The sequence below is a fragment of the Astyanax mexicanus genome, chromosome 3, assembly GCF_023375975.1.
Source record: "Astyanax mexicanus isolate ESR-SI-001 chromosome 3, AstMex3_surface, whole genome shotgun sequence".
Taxonomy (NCBI): Eukaryota; Metazoa; Chordata; class Actinopteri; order Characiformes; family Acestrorhamphidae; genus Astyanax; species Astyanax mexicanus.
Genome location: NC_064410.1, coordinates 29,440,974 through 29,462,493, shown reverse-complemented (window position 1 = coordinate 29,462,493; position 21,520 = coordinate 29,440,974). Strand labels below are relative to the sequence as shown.

The window sequence follows — 21,520 nt, the reverse complement described above, 5'->3', positions numbered from 1 at the left end:
ATGTATGGCTTAAAACATGCAAAAGGCATGTACTAATTCTCTTGATTAATCACGGGTGTGTTTTGGCATAACTTGAAATAAACAAATCAGTGTGTCACTTGATATTCCTTTAAGATCCAGGTGTGCTCTGACCTAGGTGGGTTGCTATTTTAGGGGTGTAGCTACCTGGACGTGTCTCACGCTTCCCAGCAAAGCAAACTGACCTGCTTGTTCACCCTGTATGAGGAGTTGATTTACAATATTTTTAGTTTATTGTTGATGAAAATATTTGCATAACTGCCAACAGGCACGCACTATAGGTTTGTGCACTGCTGCGTATTCATGTGTGTGTAACAAGCGGGGGTGTATGTGCATTAGTCACATGCCTGTGTTGACAATTTACTAATTGCTAAGCTAGCAATTAACATTTGACAGTTGATGTCTGCATATGTTCTTTTTAGTCTGTGGCATACCTGGGTTTTTACATTGCTAAGATAGCAATATGCCAGAAGTTTACCTGAACACACCTCACTTCCAGACCTTCACAACCATCAGCGTAGATACAGGGGTTGGACAATGAAACTGAAACCTGGTTTTAGAGCACAATAATTTATTGTCCCAGAGGACAGTTCTGGTGGAAACAGGAGAGTTGAGGTGCACATTGAATTCTGCCGTGATTTGGGCAGCCGTGATTTTATGTTTTTTGGATACAATCCGGGTTAGCACCCGAACATCCCTTTCAGACAGCTTCCTCTTACAGCGTCCACAGTTAATCCTGTTGGTTATGGTTGGTCCTTCTTGGTGGTATGCTGACATTACCCTGGATACTGTGGCTCTTGATACATCACAAAGACTTGCTGTCTTGGTCACAGATGCGCCAGATGTCCTCTTTTGAACGCTGGTATGTCACCCATAATGATGTGTGCATTGCAATATTTTGAGCAAAACTGTGCTCAAATTGAACCTTCACACTCTGCTCTTACTGGTGCAATGTGCAATTAATGAAGATTGGTCACCAGACTGCTCCAATTTAGCCATGAAACCTCCCACACTAAAATGACAGGTGTTTCAGTTTCATTGTCCAACCCCTGTTTATCCACAAGCACTGTTGCTATTAAACGGCAAAGGCGCAAGACATGAAAATAGACTGTTGGCTGTTTGGGGTGTAAGATAGCAATACGCATTACAGCATGACTTGCACAGGGTGTAAGATAGAGCCCTTTGTGTTTGCAGTGTATTACAGGGATTTTAGCACAGTTATGGGATCTCTTTAGAGGGCTAGTTCTCTCTCACTCACTCACTCAGTGCTTGACAGTGGAGTTCAGCTATAAGACTTTGATTTGTGTGAGCAGCACTGGGGTGAAGAGCTGCTGCTGAAAACCTCTTACTCTGACTGGTTTGAAGAAACAGTCTTTCAGCAGAGTCAGCATAGAAAATCTAACAGAGGAAACAGGAAAGGGATAACTTTATATATTATTTGACTGGCAGCAGTACTTTCTATTGTACTACAGTCAAAAACAGTATCTACAGGGGTTGGACAATGAAACTGAAACACCTGTCATTTTAGTGTGGGAGGTTTCATGGTTAAATTGGAGCAGCCTGGTGGCCAATCTTCATTTATTGCACATTGCACCAGTAAGAGCAGAGTGTGAAGATTCAATTAGCAGGGTAAGAGCACAGTTTTGCTCAAAATATTCCAATGCACACAACATTATGGGTGTCATTATGAGTGACTTCAAAAGAGGACAAATTGTTGGTGCACGTCTTGCTGGCGCATCTGTGACCGAGACAGCAAGTCTTTGTGATGTATTAGGAGTCACGGTATCCAGGGTAATGTCAGCATATCACCAAGAAGGACGGACCACATCCAACAGGATTAACTGTGGATGCAAGAGGAAGCTGTCTGAAAGGGATGTACGGGTGCTAACCCGGATTGTATTCAAAAAACATAAAACCACGGCTGCCCAAATCACAACAGAACTCAATGTGCACCTAAACTCTCCTGTTTTCACCAGAACTGTCCGTCGGGACAATAAATTATTGTGCTCTAAAACCAGGTGTTTCAGTTCCATTGTCCAACCCCTGTATTTGTGACTTGTCAGAGACATGGAATAGCCATTACATTTGTGCCTTATTTCCTACAGTACACTGGCTCTGATGCACATTTACAGCAGGGAGAGTTAAAGCAAATTGTATTGCTACCTCTTTTTCCTTTTTTAATTTATTGCAATTTTTTCCCATTTTCATCCATTTTAGTTAGGGCAATTGTATCACCCGTTCAGCTGCTATTCAGCTGTATATCCCCTATCACTGGTGATGCCACAACACAAGGAGGGTGAAGACTAGCACATGTCTCCTCCGACACATGTGAAGTCAGCCACCGCCTCTTTTTGAACTGCTGCTGATGCAGCATTGCTGAGTAGCATTACGGAGTGCTCGGAGGAAAGCACTGTGACTTGGTTCTGATACACCAGCTCACAGATGCCTTGTGCTGATCGACATCACCCTTTGGAGTGATTAGGGGAAGGAGCCCCATCTACCCACCCAGAGAGAGCAAGGTCAATTGTGCTCTCTCATTGCTCTGACAGCTGATGGCAAGGTGCTCCCCTGATCACAGCAGCAGCATTTTAGTCCGCTGAACCAGTCGGCGCCCCCGTATTGCCGCCTCTTTTGCCGCATTAAAATCATAGCAACCATTCTGCATATGTCTAGCAACCGACTGCTCTCAGACTGTGCCTGATCATTATTTAACATTTTTCAATCTGATGCAACATTGATTTGGCCTAGCCTTTAGAAAAAGGTGCAAATTGACTGAGTTATTATTTATATGCTATGGCTACGATAGACGCCTCTGCTACCAGCCTCGGCTGGTAATTGCTCATTAAATTACATGAAGTATGACTATTATGCTAACAATCTCCAGCCAAAAGTCAAAGCTATCTGTCCTGTTTTAGCACTGGTCTTAAAATCGACAAGCTCACTAATGGATTATCTCAGCGTAATAAAAGATGATCTTTTATATAACGGGGTAAACAGATGCGTAAGGCAGTAATCACTGTAGCTGTCTCAGGTCTGAAGAAGGCCATCATTTTACTGCAGTCGGAATTGCTGTGACCTCAACAGTTTCTCACTAACTAAGCTTGCTGAAGAAAGCAGTGCATTTCATATTACACAGCAATTTGCAATCCAAGGGCTTTTTAATGAACTGTGATTATTTTTTTTATCAGGTATAACATAAATTACAGATTCAAACTTAAATAAAGTGAACATTGCAAATGAATGTTCATATTCTTTTTTTATGGGTTGTGTTTATGTAGCTGAACAGCTCCACTGGTGGATAGGAGTTCCTTGACATTCGTAATAGAGTACCAGTCAAAAGTTTAGAGACACCTTCTCTCTCAGTGTTTCTCTTTATTTCTTTATTCAATTCAATTTCTACATTGTAGATTAATATTAAATACATTAAGGGACACATATTAAATGTCCCCCCACAATCATAGATATCTTATACATAGATGCAGCATACCCTGCCTACTGGCGTGCCTGCGTGGCCGCCATATTGGAGGAGGCAACCCTGCGCCCAAAGTGTATTAATTTACACTGAGGATGGTGTAAAAAACACCTATAATAATCACAACTCCACCAATTTGTACCCGATTTTTACACGGTTTACACAAACAGCAGAGATGTAGTAATGATCATATATATATATATATATATATATATATATATATATATATATATATATATATATGATGTCTATGACCACAGTCCCCTGACCTAAACCCAACTTTGATGGGTGATTTGAATGAGTTGGAGCTTCGCAGCATGAAGAAAAAACAACAACTATTGTTCAGCACCTCCAGGAACTCCTTAATCAAGACGCTAAGAAATCTATTGAGGTGACTCTCCCTCATGAAGACACTGAGATTAAAATACCAAGAGTGTGCAGATCTGTCCTCAAAGCTAAATGTGACACTTAGAAGTATCTAAAGTGTAAAACATAATATTCTGGTTTCTTTAACAGTTTTTATTAACAGAATAATTTGAGATTTGTTCTTGTATAGCTTTTAAATAATCTTTATTTAAAATATTAAATTTGCAATGTAATAAAAGGGAAGAAAGGTACAAGTTCTTTATACCTAAGAAACAGGAAACTCTGTGTATTAGAATACTAAGCATATTTTTTGTTTTTGTTTTGTGGCTCCAGCACTGCAGTATTTATCAGTTCCCTTAGGAAAGCATTCAGAATGTTTGTATTTATGTACCCATTTGTGTGTGTGTGTGTGTGTGTGTGTGTATATATATCTAAATCTGAGATTAATGCATTATGCATACATCAGGCATGAATATTCAGTGCATCACATCTGTGTTGGAAAGAGATTATGCATATTGGCAGAAATACTGTACCATATTTCTCTCTCTTGCACAGTGTCCAGCAGTTTTCCTCAAAGATTATTAATGGGTGCTGAGCTTATGATGAACTAAAGTGACGGCATTCTGGCTCATTATAAAAGCTGTGTCCTTGCCTGCTCTCTCTCTCTCTCTCTCTCTCTCTCTTTCTGCTCTTTCCTCTTTTTTAAAGATTACTTTTCAGATTTTGAGGGTAAGTTTGCAGCCAGGTTTAATAGAATGCGTCTGAGTCCCCTCTCCCAGCTTTCTCGCTCTCTCTCTCACTTTGTCTCTTTATGTGCTCCTTTTCGCAGAAAACTGGATGCATTTATCTACGATGCAGCTGTGCTGAATTACATGGCACGCAAGGACGAGGGCTGCAAGGTAATGACGATAGGCTCTGGGAAGGTGTTTGCCACCACAGGATATGGAATCGCCCTGGACAAAAACTCCCGCTGGAAGCGGCCGCTGGACCTGGCGCTGCTGCAGCTGGTGGGAGATGGTGAGATGATTATAATGTGGCTACATTTACTGCACTTGCTTTTGGAGATTTTTTTTTTTTTTTAGTCAAATTAAGTCTAGAACACTAACGCTAAAATAAGTAACACCGTCACTAACATTGCTGTTTTAATATTGCACACTGCTGCTACCAAAAAAAGCCACTAGATGGCATTACATATATATCTTAATTAAATTATTTAAATTTGACCATTAGTGCCTAATGTGGTGTATTACAGATCACTTGTATCATTTTGCATCACTTATATCAAGCCCACCTTTTAAAATAAGATATTGTAAATGTGATAAATCAAACCAATGGATAACCATAGGCTAATCTAAAACTGGCATAGGCCTCTCTGCTGTACAAAAAAGAAAAAAGAAAATCGAGAATCGAATCGAATCGTGACACTAAAATCGAAAATAAAATTGAATCGAGGATTTAGAGAATAGTGACACCCCTAGTAAACACTGTATGACAAGTTTTGAAACCTTTCTTTAATTTTACAACATACAACATCAGATAAAATAATAAAAAAATACCATGGACTATCCTATAAAAAAGCTAAGAAAATTAATAGAAAATCAGGTAATCCTTAAACCCTTTGAACCATAGGCTGTTTTGGTGTGGTTTTTGTTTTTCTTCGTTTTTGTAAATTCCTCTTTTTCAGGTCTTATAACACAGTAATTATATCAGACAGCCACATCCAATGAGCTCATTTCCTCCAGAAGCCATACGGCTGCTCAAAAATATAATCATTTAAAATGTAAGATTAAGCAAAATTGTTATATTTTTGTTAAATTTTACCAAGCGCCTGTTTTTTATTTCTTTTTTACTTATTTTTAAATGTATAGACTTTAAATATATTCACACCTAAGATATCTTTTAAAAATGGTTAGTCTTGAGTGAAGGTGATATTTTATTTAATATTCTGTTTATTATTGATGGAAAAGTGTGTAACAAGTGGGGGTGTATGCGCACTGAGTGCACACAGCGCACCTGCGTGGCTTAGATAGAAAGGAATGAATATCTATCTGACTGTTGACAATAGTGAGGGTTCAAATCTGTCAGCACCTGTGCTTAATGCCTCCAAGATATCAATATACCAGAAAATTACCTGAACACATCTCAATTCCAGACCACTACACCCATCGGTATAGATATAGTTCTAGCGACTGAAATGTGTATGTGGCGGGAGCGGGCGGTAACGGGACTAAAACAAGTGGAAGCGGGTAGGAGCGTTTGTGACAGATAGAACTAAAAGAAACCAGAGGAACAGTACATTTAATTGGATGACCCCCAATTGAATGACTCTATTTTCAGTGTACATTTTTTTTTACTTTTTTATTTGTGCAGAACTGTTTATATATGTTTGTTTTAAAATATTAGTTTGTCTGAAAATACCAAAATGACAAGCTGTAAACATAATATTGATGTTTGCCTTTTGCCATTTGAATATTGAAAAGTGAACCTGATCTTAGGTCTCTTACTGGTCTAGAAAAGAAATTAAAATTAAGACATTTAATTTCCTTGTTCCTGCAGATACACTGTAGACTTTTTCAATTGGCAATATTTTTTAAAGAGCCATTTTGCTTGAAAAATATGCTTGATTAAAATCTTTATATAACATATAACATGTAAAAGGTTGCAGACCAATTAAAGCTTTCCTAGAATCCTATACCAAAAACAATTTAGAAAGCCTTATTTAATTATGCATGTATTATGAATAACTATGCCTATTGGGTGTATAAAATTGAAGTGGAAGCTATAATAATATATTGCGGATGTTATGTTGTGACTGCAGTAGGATAAAACACTTATTCTCCATATCTGAATCGGGTCAGCAGGTTCACATCACTAAACAGTGGTGCCTTTTTATGCCTTATTAAGTACTAATTGGTTGAGAAGCAACAAATGAATGATTTCTTAGAAAGCCTGATTGTAATGCACACTTTAAACTGAAGCCCTTGCAAGATTACTCTCTAGTATCTCGATATATCAATTATGATTAATATACAATATATTCTGCAGCGTCCTACACACAATACAAATACTGCAGAAATACATTAGCATTTGCTTGCAAGCTTACAGCAGCAGTTCAGCATTTTCCTTCCATTGTATTTTTTTTACCCCGAGCGTTTAGAGCTGCTTTATTTCCAGTTATCTGAGTGGTTCTTCTGTTTTAATAATGTTGTTTCTTGTTTCCGGCTTCTAAACTAAACACATACACGTTTCTGTCGGTAGGACTATATATCTTCACTGATGGGTGTAGAGGTCTGGAATTGAGGTGTGTTAAGGGGAATTTCTTGCATGTTGATATCCTGGAGGCGTTAAACAAAGGTGCGCTACTGGCTGATTTAAACCCTGACTACTGTCAACAGCTCAGTGCGCACACACCCCCACTGGTTACACACTTTTATATCAATAATAAACAGAACATTAAATAAAATAACACCTTCACAGCATGAACGAACAGGTCAGTTTCCTCTGCTGAAAAGTGCAGAAGCACTGCACTGTTAAAATACCAGTCTGCCAAAGTCAGAGCACACCTGCCTCTTAACCCCTTAAAATGACTTGTCCCGTATACAGGCTAAAGGTGTAGGTGATACAAAACGCTTATTCTTTGCAGTAAAATAACTTATTTACATTCAGAAAATCTCCTACAGGACACTTGGAGAAGATGTCAGTTTTCTCTCTACTCCACTTAATTTCAGATCAGTAACAGGAATCAACCCAGGAAATTAATTATTTAAAAATGAAGTTCAGAAAAGAGCCAATTTTATGATTTTATTCATTATATTTTGTTTCATATTCATATATTTTTTTTATATATTTTCTATTACAATTACAGTTACGCTTTTAGTAATGTTTCTTTTCGACAAATGACAAAAATTGACAAAAATCCTGGCCTGTTAAGGGGTTAAGGTTAAGGTAATAGTAAGTGACCCGCTGATTGGTTAATTTCATGTTACGCTCAAAACACACCCATGATTATTTAAGAGACTTAGTACATGCCTTTTGTTTGTTTTGAGCTATTTCTTGTGTCCTTAAGATGCCAAAGACACACTGACACACCCTTAATCAAGCTGTGCAGTGTGTGGTTGAAGACTCACCTATACATCTTTAAAATATGACCTATAATTTCACACAAAACTCCAAATATTGGCCAGAAACATTATTGGCACCGTTTCAAAATTGTGGTCAAATAATTTGTTTCAAGCATGTAATGCTTGTTTAAACTCACATTTGGCAACATAAAAATCACACCTGAAACCATATAAAAAGGAGAGAATTTGACTCTAAGAATTGATTGAATTGTGCTGAATCTTGAATCTTTGAATCTCTATTTCATCTCATGGGAATATCTGCTTACACAAACAAAATGCATGTAATCATCTGGGGCTGTTTTACCACACTATGCATGTTTCAGTGCTGCTGGTGATAATGCATTCCCATATATCATAGTTTCCACTTGCATTTCTTGCATTTTTAGACAGCTATCCTGCAGCTTTAACATGCAGAACACAGGCTGCTAATTGCTATTTACTCTCTTGCTACTGTTAAAAATAGGCTAAAAGGTTTTAGTAACTGTGTTTTTAATCATTTGCACAGTAACATCAGGATGCAATGTTATTGAACTCTTAGATTTTGAGTGTAACAGAAGTAACTACATGCAGAACACAGGCTGTTAATCGCTATTTACTTACAGTGTCTCACTAAAGTGAGTACACTGCTCACATTTCTGCAGATATTTAAGTATATCTTTTCATTGGACAACACTGACAAAATGACACTTTGACACAATAAAAAAAGTAGTCTGTGTGCAGCTTTATATAACAGTGTAAATGTATTCCTCCCTCAAAATAACTCAATATACAGTCATTAATGTCTAAACCAACGAAAACACAAGTGAGTACGCCTCCTGAAGTGTCACTGGAATGCTTTTCCACTCCTGCATGATGATCATCATGGAGCTGACATATATTTGAGACTTTGCGCCACCTTTTGCTTAAGTATCCCCCAAAGAGGTTCCATTGGGTTTAGGGCTGGAGACAGGCTTGGTCAGTCCATCACCTTTACCCTCAGCCTCTTCAATAAAGCAGTGGTTGTCTTAGTAGTGTGTTTGGGGTCATTATCCTGCTGGAACACGGCCCTGCGACCCAGTTTCCAGAGGGAGGGGATAACACTCTGCTTCAGTATTTCACAGAACATACTGGAGTTCATGTGTCTCTTAATGAAATGTAACTCCCCAACACCTGCTGCACTCATGCAGCCCCAGACCATGCCTGACTGTAGGCGTGACACACTTATCTTTGTACTCCTCACCTGAATGATGCCACACATGTTTGAGGCCATCTGAACCAAACAAATTAATCTTGGTCTCATCAGACCATAGGCCACGGTTCCAGTTATCCAGGTCCTTTGTTGACATGTCTCCAGCAAACTGTTTGCATGCTTTCTTGTATACAGACTTCAGAAGAGGCTACTTTCTGCATAGCAATTTGATGTAGTATGTGGTGTATGGTCTGAGCACTGACAGGCTAACCCTCCACCTCTTAAATCTCTGCAGCAATGCTGACAGCACTCCTGCACCTGTCTTTCAAAGACAGCATTTGGACGTGACGCTGAGCACGTAGACTCAGCTTCTTTGGACGACCAATGCAAGATCTGTTGTGAGTGGACTCTGCTCTTTTAAAACTCTGGATGATCTTGGCCACTGTGCTGCAGCTCAGTTTCAGAATGTTGGAAATCTTCTTGTAGCCTTGGCCAACAAAATTGTCTTTTAAGATCCTCAGAGAGTTCCATGTTGGAACTTTCAGTGACCAGTATGAGAGAGTGTGAGAGCTGTCATACAAAAAACTGAACACACCGCTCTCTATGCACAACTGAGACCTAGTAACACTAATGAGTCACATGACATTTTGGAGGGAAAAATTGGACATTTAGGGATGTGGTCTCTTTATAGTCTCTTAGGGGTGTACTCACTTTAATTGTCAGTGGTTTAGACATTAATGACTATATATTGAGTTATATTAAGGGATGAATAAGTTTACACTGTTATTTAAGCTGCAAAGTGTCATTTTGTCAGTCTTGTCCCATGAAAAGATATACTTAAATATCTGCAGAAATGTGATGGGAGTACCCACTTTTATGATACACTGTACTTGCTACTGCTAAAGGAAAAAGGCTAAAAGATTTTTGTTACTATGTTTTTTTTATCATTTGCTCAGTAACATCAGGATGTAATGTTATTGAACTCTTTTTGCGCTACTGATTGTACAATTCTGAGCCCAATGGATGCATATGGAATATGATTCTTTATATTAGGCTACTGTGCATTACAACAGAAGCAGACATTTTATTGTATATCACTTTGGGGCAGACTTCAAATTCCACTTGTATCTTATCTGACTCTCAATTCAAATTCAGATTTCCATTTCCATTCATTCATGGATTGTAAATTGACCTCGGCTGTGCCTGCGCTGCATATTCCTGGATTTGAAGCATCTTGTCTGGGTCAGACTTTGCTGAATAAGCTTAAGTTATAGCTGAAAAGACCCTTTATATGTGAAATTTGGAGTGCAGAAGAACACTGACCTCTAAAGAGCAGCGGAAATGGATAGTGGATGGTCTTCATTTGTAACGTTAATACAGGAAAGGAATGGGCTCTTGCCTCTTGTCTTGTAGTGAGAGGTGCTGAGTGAGTGTTTGAAAAGGCGAGATCAGAAGGAGAACAGCAGTGTTCCTGGTTGGCTGGTTCTTTCGCTTTAGTCTCCCACCAGCAAACCGATGTCTAATGATGATAATGATAAAAAGAAACACAGCTATTCATAAAGTGTGTTTCAGTATAGTGTAAAAGTAATAGGTGAAGGATTAAAGGATTAAGGCTGGTACCAGCAGGTGAGCGGTCTCTTAAGCCGTTTTGAAGTAAAGTCCGTCATGATAGTACAGAGAATGCACTGAAAACTGCCTGTTCAACCATAAATTGTTGGACAAAGCTTTTTCAGTATGCCGAGATCAGAGAATTGAGTTTTTTTTATATGCAATAAAGGAAGTCATGTAATAGGATATGAGAACTGTGTGGTATTTTTTCCTGTACATATCTGGTGATGTTATATATGGATATAAAAACATAATTATATAAGATACAGGAACTAGAAATACCTCTAGCTGGATTAGCATTAAAACCTATAAAAAAATCTATTTCTGTAGTGTCCCCAATGCAGTAAAATGAATAGATTTAGTGCCAAAAACAACAACAAAAAAACAAATATCAAAATGATCCATCCGAATAAAAGCCAATATCTTACTGATACTATCCTGATATTTTTGTGCATCCTTACTATCAACCAGGGCAAATCATCCCTTTACAGTAAAAGAGCAGAATAGCTCTTATAGTCTAATAGTCAGTATGGCCATTTACAGCTTTGGAAAAAATTAGGAGACCACTTCATATTATTGTTTTATTCTATAAACAACGGACAACATTTCTCTCAAGTTCCAAATACAAATATCATCATTTAAGCCACTCCCGGTGCAAAAATTCAAGCAGATTTCAAGCAGTTCAGCTTGGTGTGATCATTTTTTTCCAGGTCAGGTTTTTAATTTGGTAAAATCAAAGAAACTCATCGTTTTTAAGTGGTCTCTTTTTTTTTTTTTCAGAGCTGTATGGTGTAAGCTGTGTAAAATGTAAATAAAAACAGAATGCAATGGTTTGTAAATCTAAGAGACCCATATCTTATTCACAATAAAACACAGAACTTTTTGGTTCACATCTCATCAGTTTTTAATTAATTTAAAAGAAGCAATTTGCAATTATCTCTCATGAGTATGTGTATAAAAAGAGCATTTTATAGAAACAGAGTCTCTCAGAAGCAAATGTCAAGACTTGTTTATGAATATATACCCTTTATAACATATTACTATTACAGAGGGGGTAGTAAAAGGTGAAACAGAATAGTTCTTTCTTGCATCTCCCTTGATAAACTGCAGTTGAATGTTGTTTTTCAGAAAATACACTTTTACAGCCAGTCGCAGAGAGTGCTGTTTGTTTGCTGCTGTTATCCTATCCCCCTTTTTTGACTAAAAAGACCGTATTGGAAAATATTGGACGTGTGCTCAGAGATTCAGCTTCCCCTCTGCCCTTTTTTCCCTCTGTGTGTATTTTTCTCTGCCCTTAGTCTCTGGCTCTGCTGAAGCTCTTTTGATGAGAAAGATGGTGAACAGCGTATCCTGCCGAAACACTGAATATGAAAAGAAGCTGGAAGAGGCTTATTGAAATTGGATGAAGGAAATTAGGAAAAGTCTCAGAGTTAATGAACACACTAATGAGTAGCCAAGGGGTCAGGCCAGTAAACACTGCACTAGTCAAACAGACTTGATTTTTAATTCTGACATGTATTTATGTGGATTCTAATTAGGGCAGATTCTCCCTGTTTCAATAAAAGTGGCGGAATTTGATGGGATTTCAGTTCACATTATTACATTCTCTATTACCTATGCTATTGCCTAAGTCATGTTTCTGGCTTGAATTTTATTAAATAATTGACAAACTCTCAATTAAACAGGGCCAGTGTAGTGATGTACGCATGTTTTGCTTCATTAAAAAGGTTCACTATTGTTTTTCTTGAGCCCCGGAAGAAATATATATATATATATATATATATATATATATATTATTTGATAGAAATAAGACGTCTAAATGTATGTAATGTGTTTCCTACCGATGCTCTTGTCTTGCCGTTACATTCTTCATGGTGACATTTTTCCTCTGATAAATGTACTAATGGGTATTGTAAGCCCATCAGTCCGGAGCTTTCATCTCCAAACCACTTTGGGGCTGTCTTCTCACAGGATGCTAGAAACCAGCCCATTTCAGACCTCCATCAAAGCTGTTATTATCTCCCTCCATCCAACTTTCTCTACCACATGGATTTCTTCTTTCCTGCTTTTTCATGTTTCTCCCCTTCCCTCCCTATATTTCCCCTCTTTTCACCCCTTTGTCACAATTCAATAATAACATAAACCAGACGAGACTCTTCTGGCTCGAAACTCTTCTCCGTGTTTGCTCCTTTCCCGTTAATAAGAGGCTGTGCTTTCCAACAGACAATCTTTAATCCTATTCATTTCCTTTCACTCTTCCTTTCCCGCTCATCCTATTTTCCCTGCTCATACCATCTTATTCTCTTTTTTTCCTTCATTCTGTTTTTTCTTTCTTTTTTTTTTCGCTGTTTATCCCTATCATCCATGAGCCTGTTTATCTTCTCACCCTTTGCTCATCCGTTCTTTTTCTTTTTCCTTTTCCAGATGAAATTGACATGCTTGAGCGGCTCTGGCTCTCTGGGATTTGCCATAATGATAAGATTGAGGTGATGAGCTCTAAGCTGGACATAGACAACATGGCGGGGGTCTTCTACATGCTCCTGGTGGCCATGGGTCTGAGCCTCCTGGTTTTTGCCTGGGAGCACCTTGTTTACTGGAAGCTTCGCCACTGCTTGGGTCGTTCAAAAGGACTGGACTTCCTACTGGCCTTCAGTCGGGTTAGTAGATAAGGCTTTTTTTATTCTTTTTTGTTGAGAAAATTAAACTTTTATCTGTGTCTGAGGTTTAGAACCAAACAACCATAACCAAACTTTCAAACCATAAGCTGGAGCCTGTCAACATACATGCATAATTCCTGTTGTTATTGCGACAGGACACCTAATATTCCGTCTAAATTCCCACAGAGATTTCATGAGAGTCTACCATCTCTCATCTCCTGCCAGATAATAAAACAGAAGGGTAGAAAATGTATTATTCGCATTCCTTACATTTCTACCGTCTGGCTTCCCTCCTTAGGTTGTGACTTGTCTGCTTATGTTTCGTGAGAGAAATACGAATGTCTTCTCACAAAATGAAACAGCATGTTTTTGAGCTATATGTAAGGTAGTCAAGTATGATTCCCAGGTAGCAGAAAACCATTATAGTGATGCCATTACTTCTGACACGGGTTATTCGAGGTTGCAGTGTGTGCTGTCTTGCATCATCAAAGTGTTAAGCATAGTGTCACTTTCATTGTTATGTTAATATTTCAAGCTGAGTGTTTTGCTGAAACATTTTACTAAGTGTCTGAATTTGTATGTGTCACCAAGGAGAGCAGGTTAAATCCCTGCTTCACAGAACATTTTCTCAATAAATCTTGTTATCTTTTACAGGGAATGTACAGCTGCTGCATTTTTGAGGATGAAACAGCCCCTGGAGGTTCCCAAAGCACACTTCCCCAGTACCATCACATCACCACTATGCCTCCTCCTCCCCCACCTCATGTGGTTGCTACATCTGTAGCCAACCCTCCTATTGCCATGGCACAACAACAGCAGCAACAACAGAAACATCACCAGCAACAGCAGCAGCCAGTGTACAACGCCCTTCTTCCTGGTTCTCCACCATCAATCGGGCATTCTGGCATGGCCCTAGGACCTTCAAACAGCCCAATTCTTGGTGCACCCATGCCATGTTCCACGTTTTTGCCTCGTCATGATCGACGGCTGGCTGTGGTAGATCGCTGGACACGTCCAAAAACTGGCCCTGAAAAAGCTAGCATTGTCAGCAGCGCAATCTCAGACGTTACACAATTTCCACAGGGCATGCATCCTCACTGGGCTACAGTAGGTGGGGGGGAGGGTAGTCTTGATGAATATAAGCGATACTATGGCCCAATCGATCCAGAGGGCCTAGGAGTCTCTGCAGAACCACAAACTGTAGGTTCCCAAACTCCAAAAAACACACATCGAACAAAGTCCTCTGGAAACCCAAGGGTGCCTCAGAAAAAGCAACCTCCTGGGCTCATACCCATTAACCCAGCTTTACCTCTTCCTTCTTCACCACAGCAATCCTTCTGGAAGAGAAGCAGTCTCTCAAAAAGGAAAGGCTCAGGAGGACCCCTGTACGAAAACATCCTTCCATTGGGGCGCAGAGGTGGGGGCAGGTATGGCGTGAGGGAAGGAGTGGGTCGGAGAGGCCGTCATCCACCTCCTTTGCCTCTTCCTGTACCAGTTCCCCTCTCTTCCCCCACACAGACTCCTCCTTCCCCCTCAGCTTCTGTGCACTATACATCCAGCTCCTCCAGCACCTCTAGCTCTTCTTCCACCTCTTCATCTGTTTCAGTTTCACGATCCAACTCTCCGTCCTACTCCACATCTTCTTACTCATCATCACAGAGTTTCAGGTATAGGGCTGGTACAAGAGATGTATACGAGGAGTACGACACGGACGAGCTAACAGAAGAGTCTAGCCTTCTTTTGGGCAGGAGGAAAAGTCGCTCGCGCATGTCCTCTCGCTCTCTGCCCTGCAGTCCCCCACCCCCACCAATCCCACCCCGCAAACCTCACCCACAGAAGGCACAGATGAGAGACAGAGCTGGAAGCCAGTTGGCGCAACTTCAAGAATGGTGGGCCTCATGGGGGGAGAAAGAGAGAATCAGAAGGGCAGGTGTGAATCGAGGCAAAGGCAAGGAAGAAAAGCGACATCATAAAGAGAGGGAACGGGAGAGAAAGAGAAGGAAGAAGGGCCGAAAGAAAAAGAAAAGGGAGGAGCGTGAGAGGGAGAGAGAGCGCAAGAGGCGCAAAGTGAAGAAGAAAAAGAAAAAAGAAGAGAAGTCAAGAAGAAGGGAGAGAGAAAAGCGACCTGGGCAGGAAGAGGGTGACACTGAGAGGAAAGAAGTATTTGAAAAAGGTGTAGAACAGGAATTTACTTCCTACCCAGCACTTAGGCGTAGCTCTTTTCGGAAGAAGAGCGAAAGCTCAAACAGGAGTTATGAGTGGGACGTATTGAGAGAGGGAGGGAGGAAGGAAAGAGATGATCAAGAGCACGAAGATGAAGAAGCTGGTAGGGTAAGGGAAAAACACCATAGAAGTCCTCAATCTTATCAACAGTCCAGGCCTAGGTCCAACAGTAAGCGCTATTCCACTTCAAGCAAACACTCAACATCAGTAAAATTCTGGGGGAGTGGGAACCCAACTTCAGAGTCCCCATCATCTTTTCTACCCTTGATTCCTCTTAACTACAAGCGAAGACGGTCTTTTGGATCAGAGAGAGAGGAACGTGGGAAAGGAGGAGAGAGTCGCCCCCTTTTGGGAAAGAATGGACGAGGTAAGTCCCGTTCAAGAGAAGGCCTGGCATTCCATGAATGGGAATCGGAAGAGGAGGAGGAATCAGATGAAGAAAGAGAAAGAACCGTGGAACGTGGACGAAGAAGAGAGAGCAGAGGATTGGAATCGGAGTCTGAAAGGGAAAGAGACAAAACTGTTGAAATCTATACAGATGATGAAGGTTCTTCAGGGGAATTTGGTAAGTTTGAGAGATACTGGGAGGGACACGAAGGAAGGGCTGTTGGGGGCATTGGTGGAGGAGGTTGGTTTTTTGGGACGTACCCTGCTAGAGAGAGAGGTGGAAGCATCAACAGTAGGGATGACTTTTTTGTGGGATTGGGAGGAGGTGAGGGTGGCTGGGGTTTTGGAGGAGGATCAGGATGGGGCTCTGGTGGTTTAGGATCTAATCAGTGGCCACCGCCACCTTTGACTCCCCCACCTCCACGAAGGTACTGGTCTGTGGACAAACTACCTGTGAAAACAGAAAAGAAGTCAAAAAGCAGAAGCCAAGATAAAAGTCGAGGCCATACTGCCTGTTCTTGCCAGTCACCCCACCACTCCAAGTGGAACCGGGTGACCTCCCGGAGTCAGGAGGAGCTGGTACTTCACTGCCAAAGTTTCAGCAGCACCACTCGGCCCAAGCGGCAATCCTCCAAACTAGACCGGGCCCAAAGCCAGGCCAAATCTGGAAGTCAGTCCAACCTCAGCGTTCAGAGATCTCAGCGTCCCGAAAGGTCCAGAGAGCAATCATCTCCTCCTCAGACTCTACCGCCGTCTTTGCCATCCCAGATGGTTCCAGCTCTCCCTGCGCCTCCATCATCCTCTCATCCCATTCACGTTCCTCCGCCCGCCTCTTCCTCCTCCGTCTCGTCCCCGTCAGCCATTTCCTCAACACCTGGCGCCCCACAGCCCTCTTCCTTGTCCTCCTCCAGTGCCAAGCTCCAGTACCAGAGACTGCGTTCAGTGCCTCAGCCTCAGAGGTACCAATCCCCACATCTTCCCCTCAAAACCAAGAGTCTGTGCTCACGACGAGGATCTGCCCACTTCTCCAGTGTGGAGAGTGAGGTCTGAGGTGCATATTCAAATGAGTGGACATTGGCAAACAGCCAGGGGAATTTAGTTATCTACTTAGAACGAACTCGTATTTGCTTACAATGGGGAGGTGAGCCCCCTTCATTACTTGCACAAGGCTCTGTTGTGCTTCTGAAGGAAGAGCTGATCGGGTGTCGCACACATTGTGGCTTTCCCTTTTTACTACATAAGAACAGTACTGCCTTGCTGACAAATCTTGTACGTGTCAGAGGGGAATTGCTCAAATGTGACTGGCTTTGCTTCTTTCAGTTCACTGGGGCACTTAGGTGGAGGGATGGAATATTCTGGATGAATGTGATGTGTTTCTTTAAGTGGACTCAGGCACAAGCCATGGATTTCTCAAGGGTAGATTCAGAGGCAGAAACCCTTTTACCAATGCCCATATTGTTCATCTCTTTCGGCTATTTGAGCTTTGAGTCCTGACATAACCGCTGTGTGTATTTGTATCTCAAGGGATGCGTTCACTTAAAAAGGTAGCAGTTTTCATTTGGTTACCCTCGAAACACATCCCCTACCTCTGTTGACTCGCATCTAGCATTCTGTGTGTTTAGGTCAGTGTGTTTATATACTTAACAACAGGGTAAGTCAACTTTGACTGATCTAATATTTGCTTATTAAAGCTGAGTGCCAAACCTAAGTACAGCTTACGCACCATCATATCATAATTAGATCTCTTTCTCCTCCCTTGAGCAATACATTAATTATATACAATGAAGCATTCAATACATTAAGTTTTACATTACGTTATTTTAAATATTTATATATATACACTCATCATCATTTAAAAAATAGTTTTTTTTCCAGAAGGAACTGTCTGATTGCAGTGTTATTAAGATGGAAGAGGAAGTTTACCAGAAACAATAAATAATAAAAAAATTTGATTGGGCAATATTTATTGAGTAACACATATAGAAGTATTGTTTTGTAATGCCTGTGTAACACAACATGCCACTCAAAGGTATAAGCAGAAAGGCAGGGGGTCATTATCAGTGACTAGTTCTTCAAAGAATGTGGTCAGTGCCAAGATTTGAACAGTTTGTTTTCATATGCCAAACTCCATTAGGAACCTCTACAACTCCATGCAGAGAGTCTGGAATGTTACACATGCTTGTCACACTGCAAATGTACATGTAGCTCAATAGCTATTGCCTATCTCTGTCAAATTTTTACCAAGCCTCTATTGAATAAGCACCATCGTGATTGTGCCAAGAGTGGCAAGGAAAAGCTCCCTCATACTAAGAGGAAGAAACCTTGGGAGGAACCAAGACTCAGTAAGAGGAACACATCCTTCTTTGGTCGACCCGGACAGCACAAACACAACACAGAACAAATCATTTTTTATTGTTCCAGGTAACTATTATATCCTTCCAAACTGCACTGCAATCCGACACTATTTAAAAAAAAATGGTGAGTGTCTGTAGTTAAAGTGTGTGTGTGTGTGTCCATGCATTCTAGTCCAAGACAGGTTTGTCGATGAACATAAGCACTGTGCTACATTACAGTGGGGGCACACGACGCAACATTTCAACTACCTAAACAGTCAAGGGCAGCCTTTCTCCTCACGACTGAATGTACACGTTGCCATGACAACACAGTGTGCTGCAACCAAGAAGACACTTTAAGATCGTAGCATATCTTTTTTTTTTGGGGGGGGGAGGTCTTCGGCACCCGGGTCTGGACTGGACGTCTTCAAATTGGTTCGAAAGCATGTAGATAGCAGAGCTAGCCATACTGCAGCACTGTACCCTCGATCAGATGTCAGCGTTTAGATGTGCGACATGCCATTATTCCGAGAGCGATAAGCAGGAGAGCACTGTTTACAGTTTAGCACTGTGTTTTTACACCTTTTTTACTAACTGCTCTGCTCTGTCACTTTACTAGTTAATTTGATATCCATGCGCGTGTGGTTCATACTAGTCACGGCAAAAGTCGGGGAGGAAAAAGAAAAAAAAGAACAAAACGGACGCGCTAGGTTCATGAAATGTGAAGAGATTTATATCGATGTTTTTGTCTGTAAATCTTTTCTGCTCGAGAGAAACCCAGAAAAAAAAAACAAAAAAAAAAAACTTTCTGGTTCTTGAAGCATAAAGCTATGACTGATGATCATGACTTTGGAAGACCTTGAAAGACATTTACAATTGTTTGAATTGATTTGGCTTTACCATTAGTCTAGTGCTAGCATTTGAAGTGATTGCTACGACTGACTGTGAATACTGCTAAGGGCACTTGCATGTTGGGACCAGGCCTGAGTCAAATATGTGTTTTTTATGTGTTTAATAACATGTTAAAACAGTTCAGTTTTAGCATTGATTCCTCATTTATTACCCCCTTGATTTGTCTGCCCTTGTCCTATGTTTTTTATTTTTTTTATTTCAACTTTTCTTCAGAGACTTTCTTCATATATACAGTATATAAACATATTTGACCCAGTCCTGAGCAAACACCAACAGGCTAATGTTGTTTGTTTGTGTGCTTGTGACTGCATCTGAGCCATATTAAGCTTACTGTTGTATGCTGAGCTTTTCAAACGTAGTACTAATTAATTGGAGTATATATTGTTGCCATTAGGCTGAACAATAATGTCAAGATACTGTAAAGCAGTTAAACTCTCACTCTATTGACTGTGATGTACATATAAAGGGCAGTGCCATGACTTTTTTTTTTTTTTTTACAAAAGTCCTTTAAAAAAGCCAGAGTCAATGACACATCACTCGATACATGCGTTGCGTATCTTGACAGTTCTGTTTAGCATTTGGCAGCGTTTATATATATACACCCTTTGATTCCAGTTTTGATTGTTGTGCAATACTTGTCTGGGTTACTTTATATATAGATGTACCTCATATATGTGTTTGTGAAGTTTAGATAGCAATAGAGAAATAGCTGTTCAGCAAAACAGTCTAGCTGAAGACAAACATATTGTTTTCACTCATTTCTATTATACCAGATTTATTAAATTTTACAATGTTGCTAAGTATAATAATATCTGCGACAACTTTTTTTTCTAGTTTGTCGTTTTATTTAATTGTTTTTGTATTTTTTCGTTTCATCTTATCTTATATTCTCTTCACATCCATTGAGCGAACATTTAACGATCATACAAAACGAAATATATCTGGGACGATGCTTTAGTCGACGATTTTAAAGATTTAAACGTGAAACATTAAAGATGGACAAATTGTCATCGGACTAGTCAAGCCCACCACAAACCACTAATCTTTTTAAAAAATGGCCTCTCTTTCTCTATTTGTCTCTTTGTGTTGATAGTGTCTACTTTTTTACTATGTGGTGGATAAGTCTGTTATCTAAATAGCAGCACATACATATATATATATATAAAATATAATAATATAATTCAAAGATATATATATATATATATATATACATATATATGTTTACCTACTAAATTTATTCTCTATGAATTGGTCTTTTTGTCTCTTTGTCTGTCCTCTCTTGTCTCACACCCACTGCTATCAGAGACCAGTGTCCTACTGTGTTTGAGTCACCGCGGCCGGCCATCGACCACTATGAGTTCCAGTTAAAACCGACGCCGCGATTGAAGTGTGTGTGTGTGTCCAGACGACCGTGTCACTGTAGTAAGAGTTTCGGGCTGTGTTAGTGGGAGAGATTATTTTCAGAGTAATAGTTTTAAAAAAGGCTCCTCAGCAGGTTTTAATGGGCTCCTCTCGGTGAGCGTGGCAAACTGGGCAGCACCCGCTGACCGCTGCCCGCCCAAATGTGTGCGTATGGTCGAGCCACAAGCTTTGCATTATGCCGTGTGCTGCACATGGACGTGGCTTTGAAACTGGCAACTGTGTATTTGAGTGTGTGTGTGGGGGCGTGCACGTGTGCTTGTGTGTGCGTGCGTGCATGAGTGTATGTGTGTGTGTGTTTGTTACAATGAATTTCGACTGAAAACAAACACATACACACACACTCACATACAGTGCTGTGAAAAAGGGTTTGTCCTTTTATCCCTTCATGATTTCTTATTTCTTTGCATTTTTGTCATTCTTAAATGTTTCAAGCCATCAAACTAATTTAAATATCAGTCAAAGACAACACGAGTAAACACAAAATGCAGTTTTTAAATAAAGATTTTTATTATTAAGGGAGAAAAAATCCAAACCTACACGACCCTGTGTGAAAAAGTTCAAGTTTGCCCCAGTTAAAACGTAACTTAACTGTGGTTTATTTCACCTAAGTTCAATTTCTCTAGCCACACCCAGGCCTGATTACTGCAACACTTGTACTCAATCAAGAAATGACTTAAATAGAAAAGCGACAAAGCCAAGTAGACCAAAATATACTCAAAAGTTAGACATCATGCCAATATTCAAAGAAATTCAGCAACAAATGAAAAAAGTTTTGGGACTCCAGTAAATCGCAATGAGAGCCATAATCCACAATTGGCGAAAACATAGTGAAC

At 40.1% G+C, this 21,520-nt stretch overlaps 1 protein-coding gene across 1 annotated transcript in view; it reads left to right on the top strand.

The window, feature by feature from the left end:
• grin2da (glutamate receptor, ionotropic, N-methyl D-aspartate 2D, a) overlaps nucleotides 1-19,761 on the top strand; it is a 213,349-nt gene extending 193,588 nt beyond the window's left edge. The window contains exons 12-14 of the mRNA XM_049476300.1: nucleotides 4,686-4,873; nucleotides 13,178-13,410; nucleotides 14,065-19,761. Coding sequence (XP_049332257.1) covers nucleotides 4,686-4,873; nucleotides 13,178-13,410; nucleotides 14,065-17,070 — 3,427 coding nt within the window. The 3' untranslated portion in view covers nucleotides 17,071-19,761. The remainder of the gene's footprint in view (nucleotides 1-4,685; nucleotides 4,874-13,177; nucleotides 13,411-14,064) is intronic.
• Nucleotides 19,762-21,520: the final 1,759 nt, after the last annotated feature.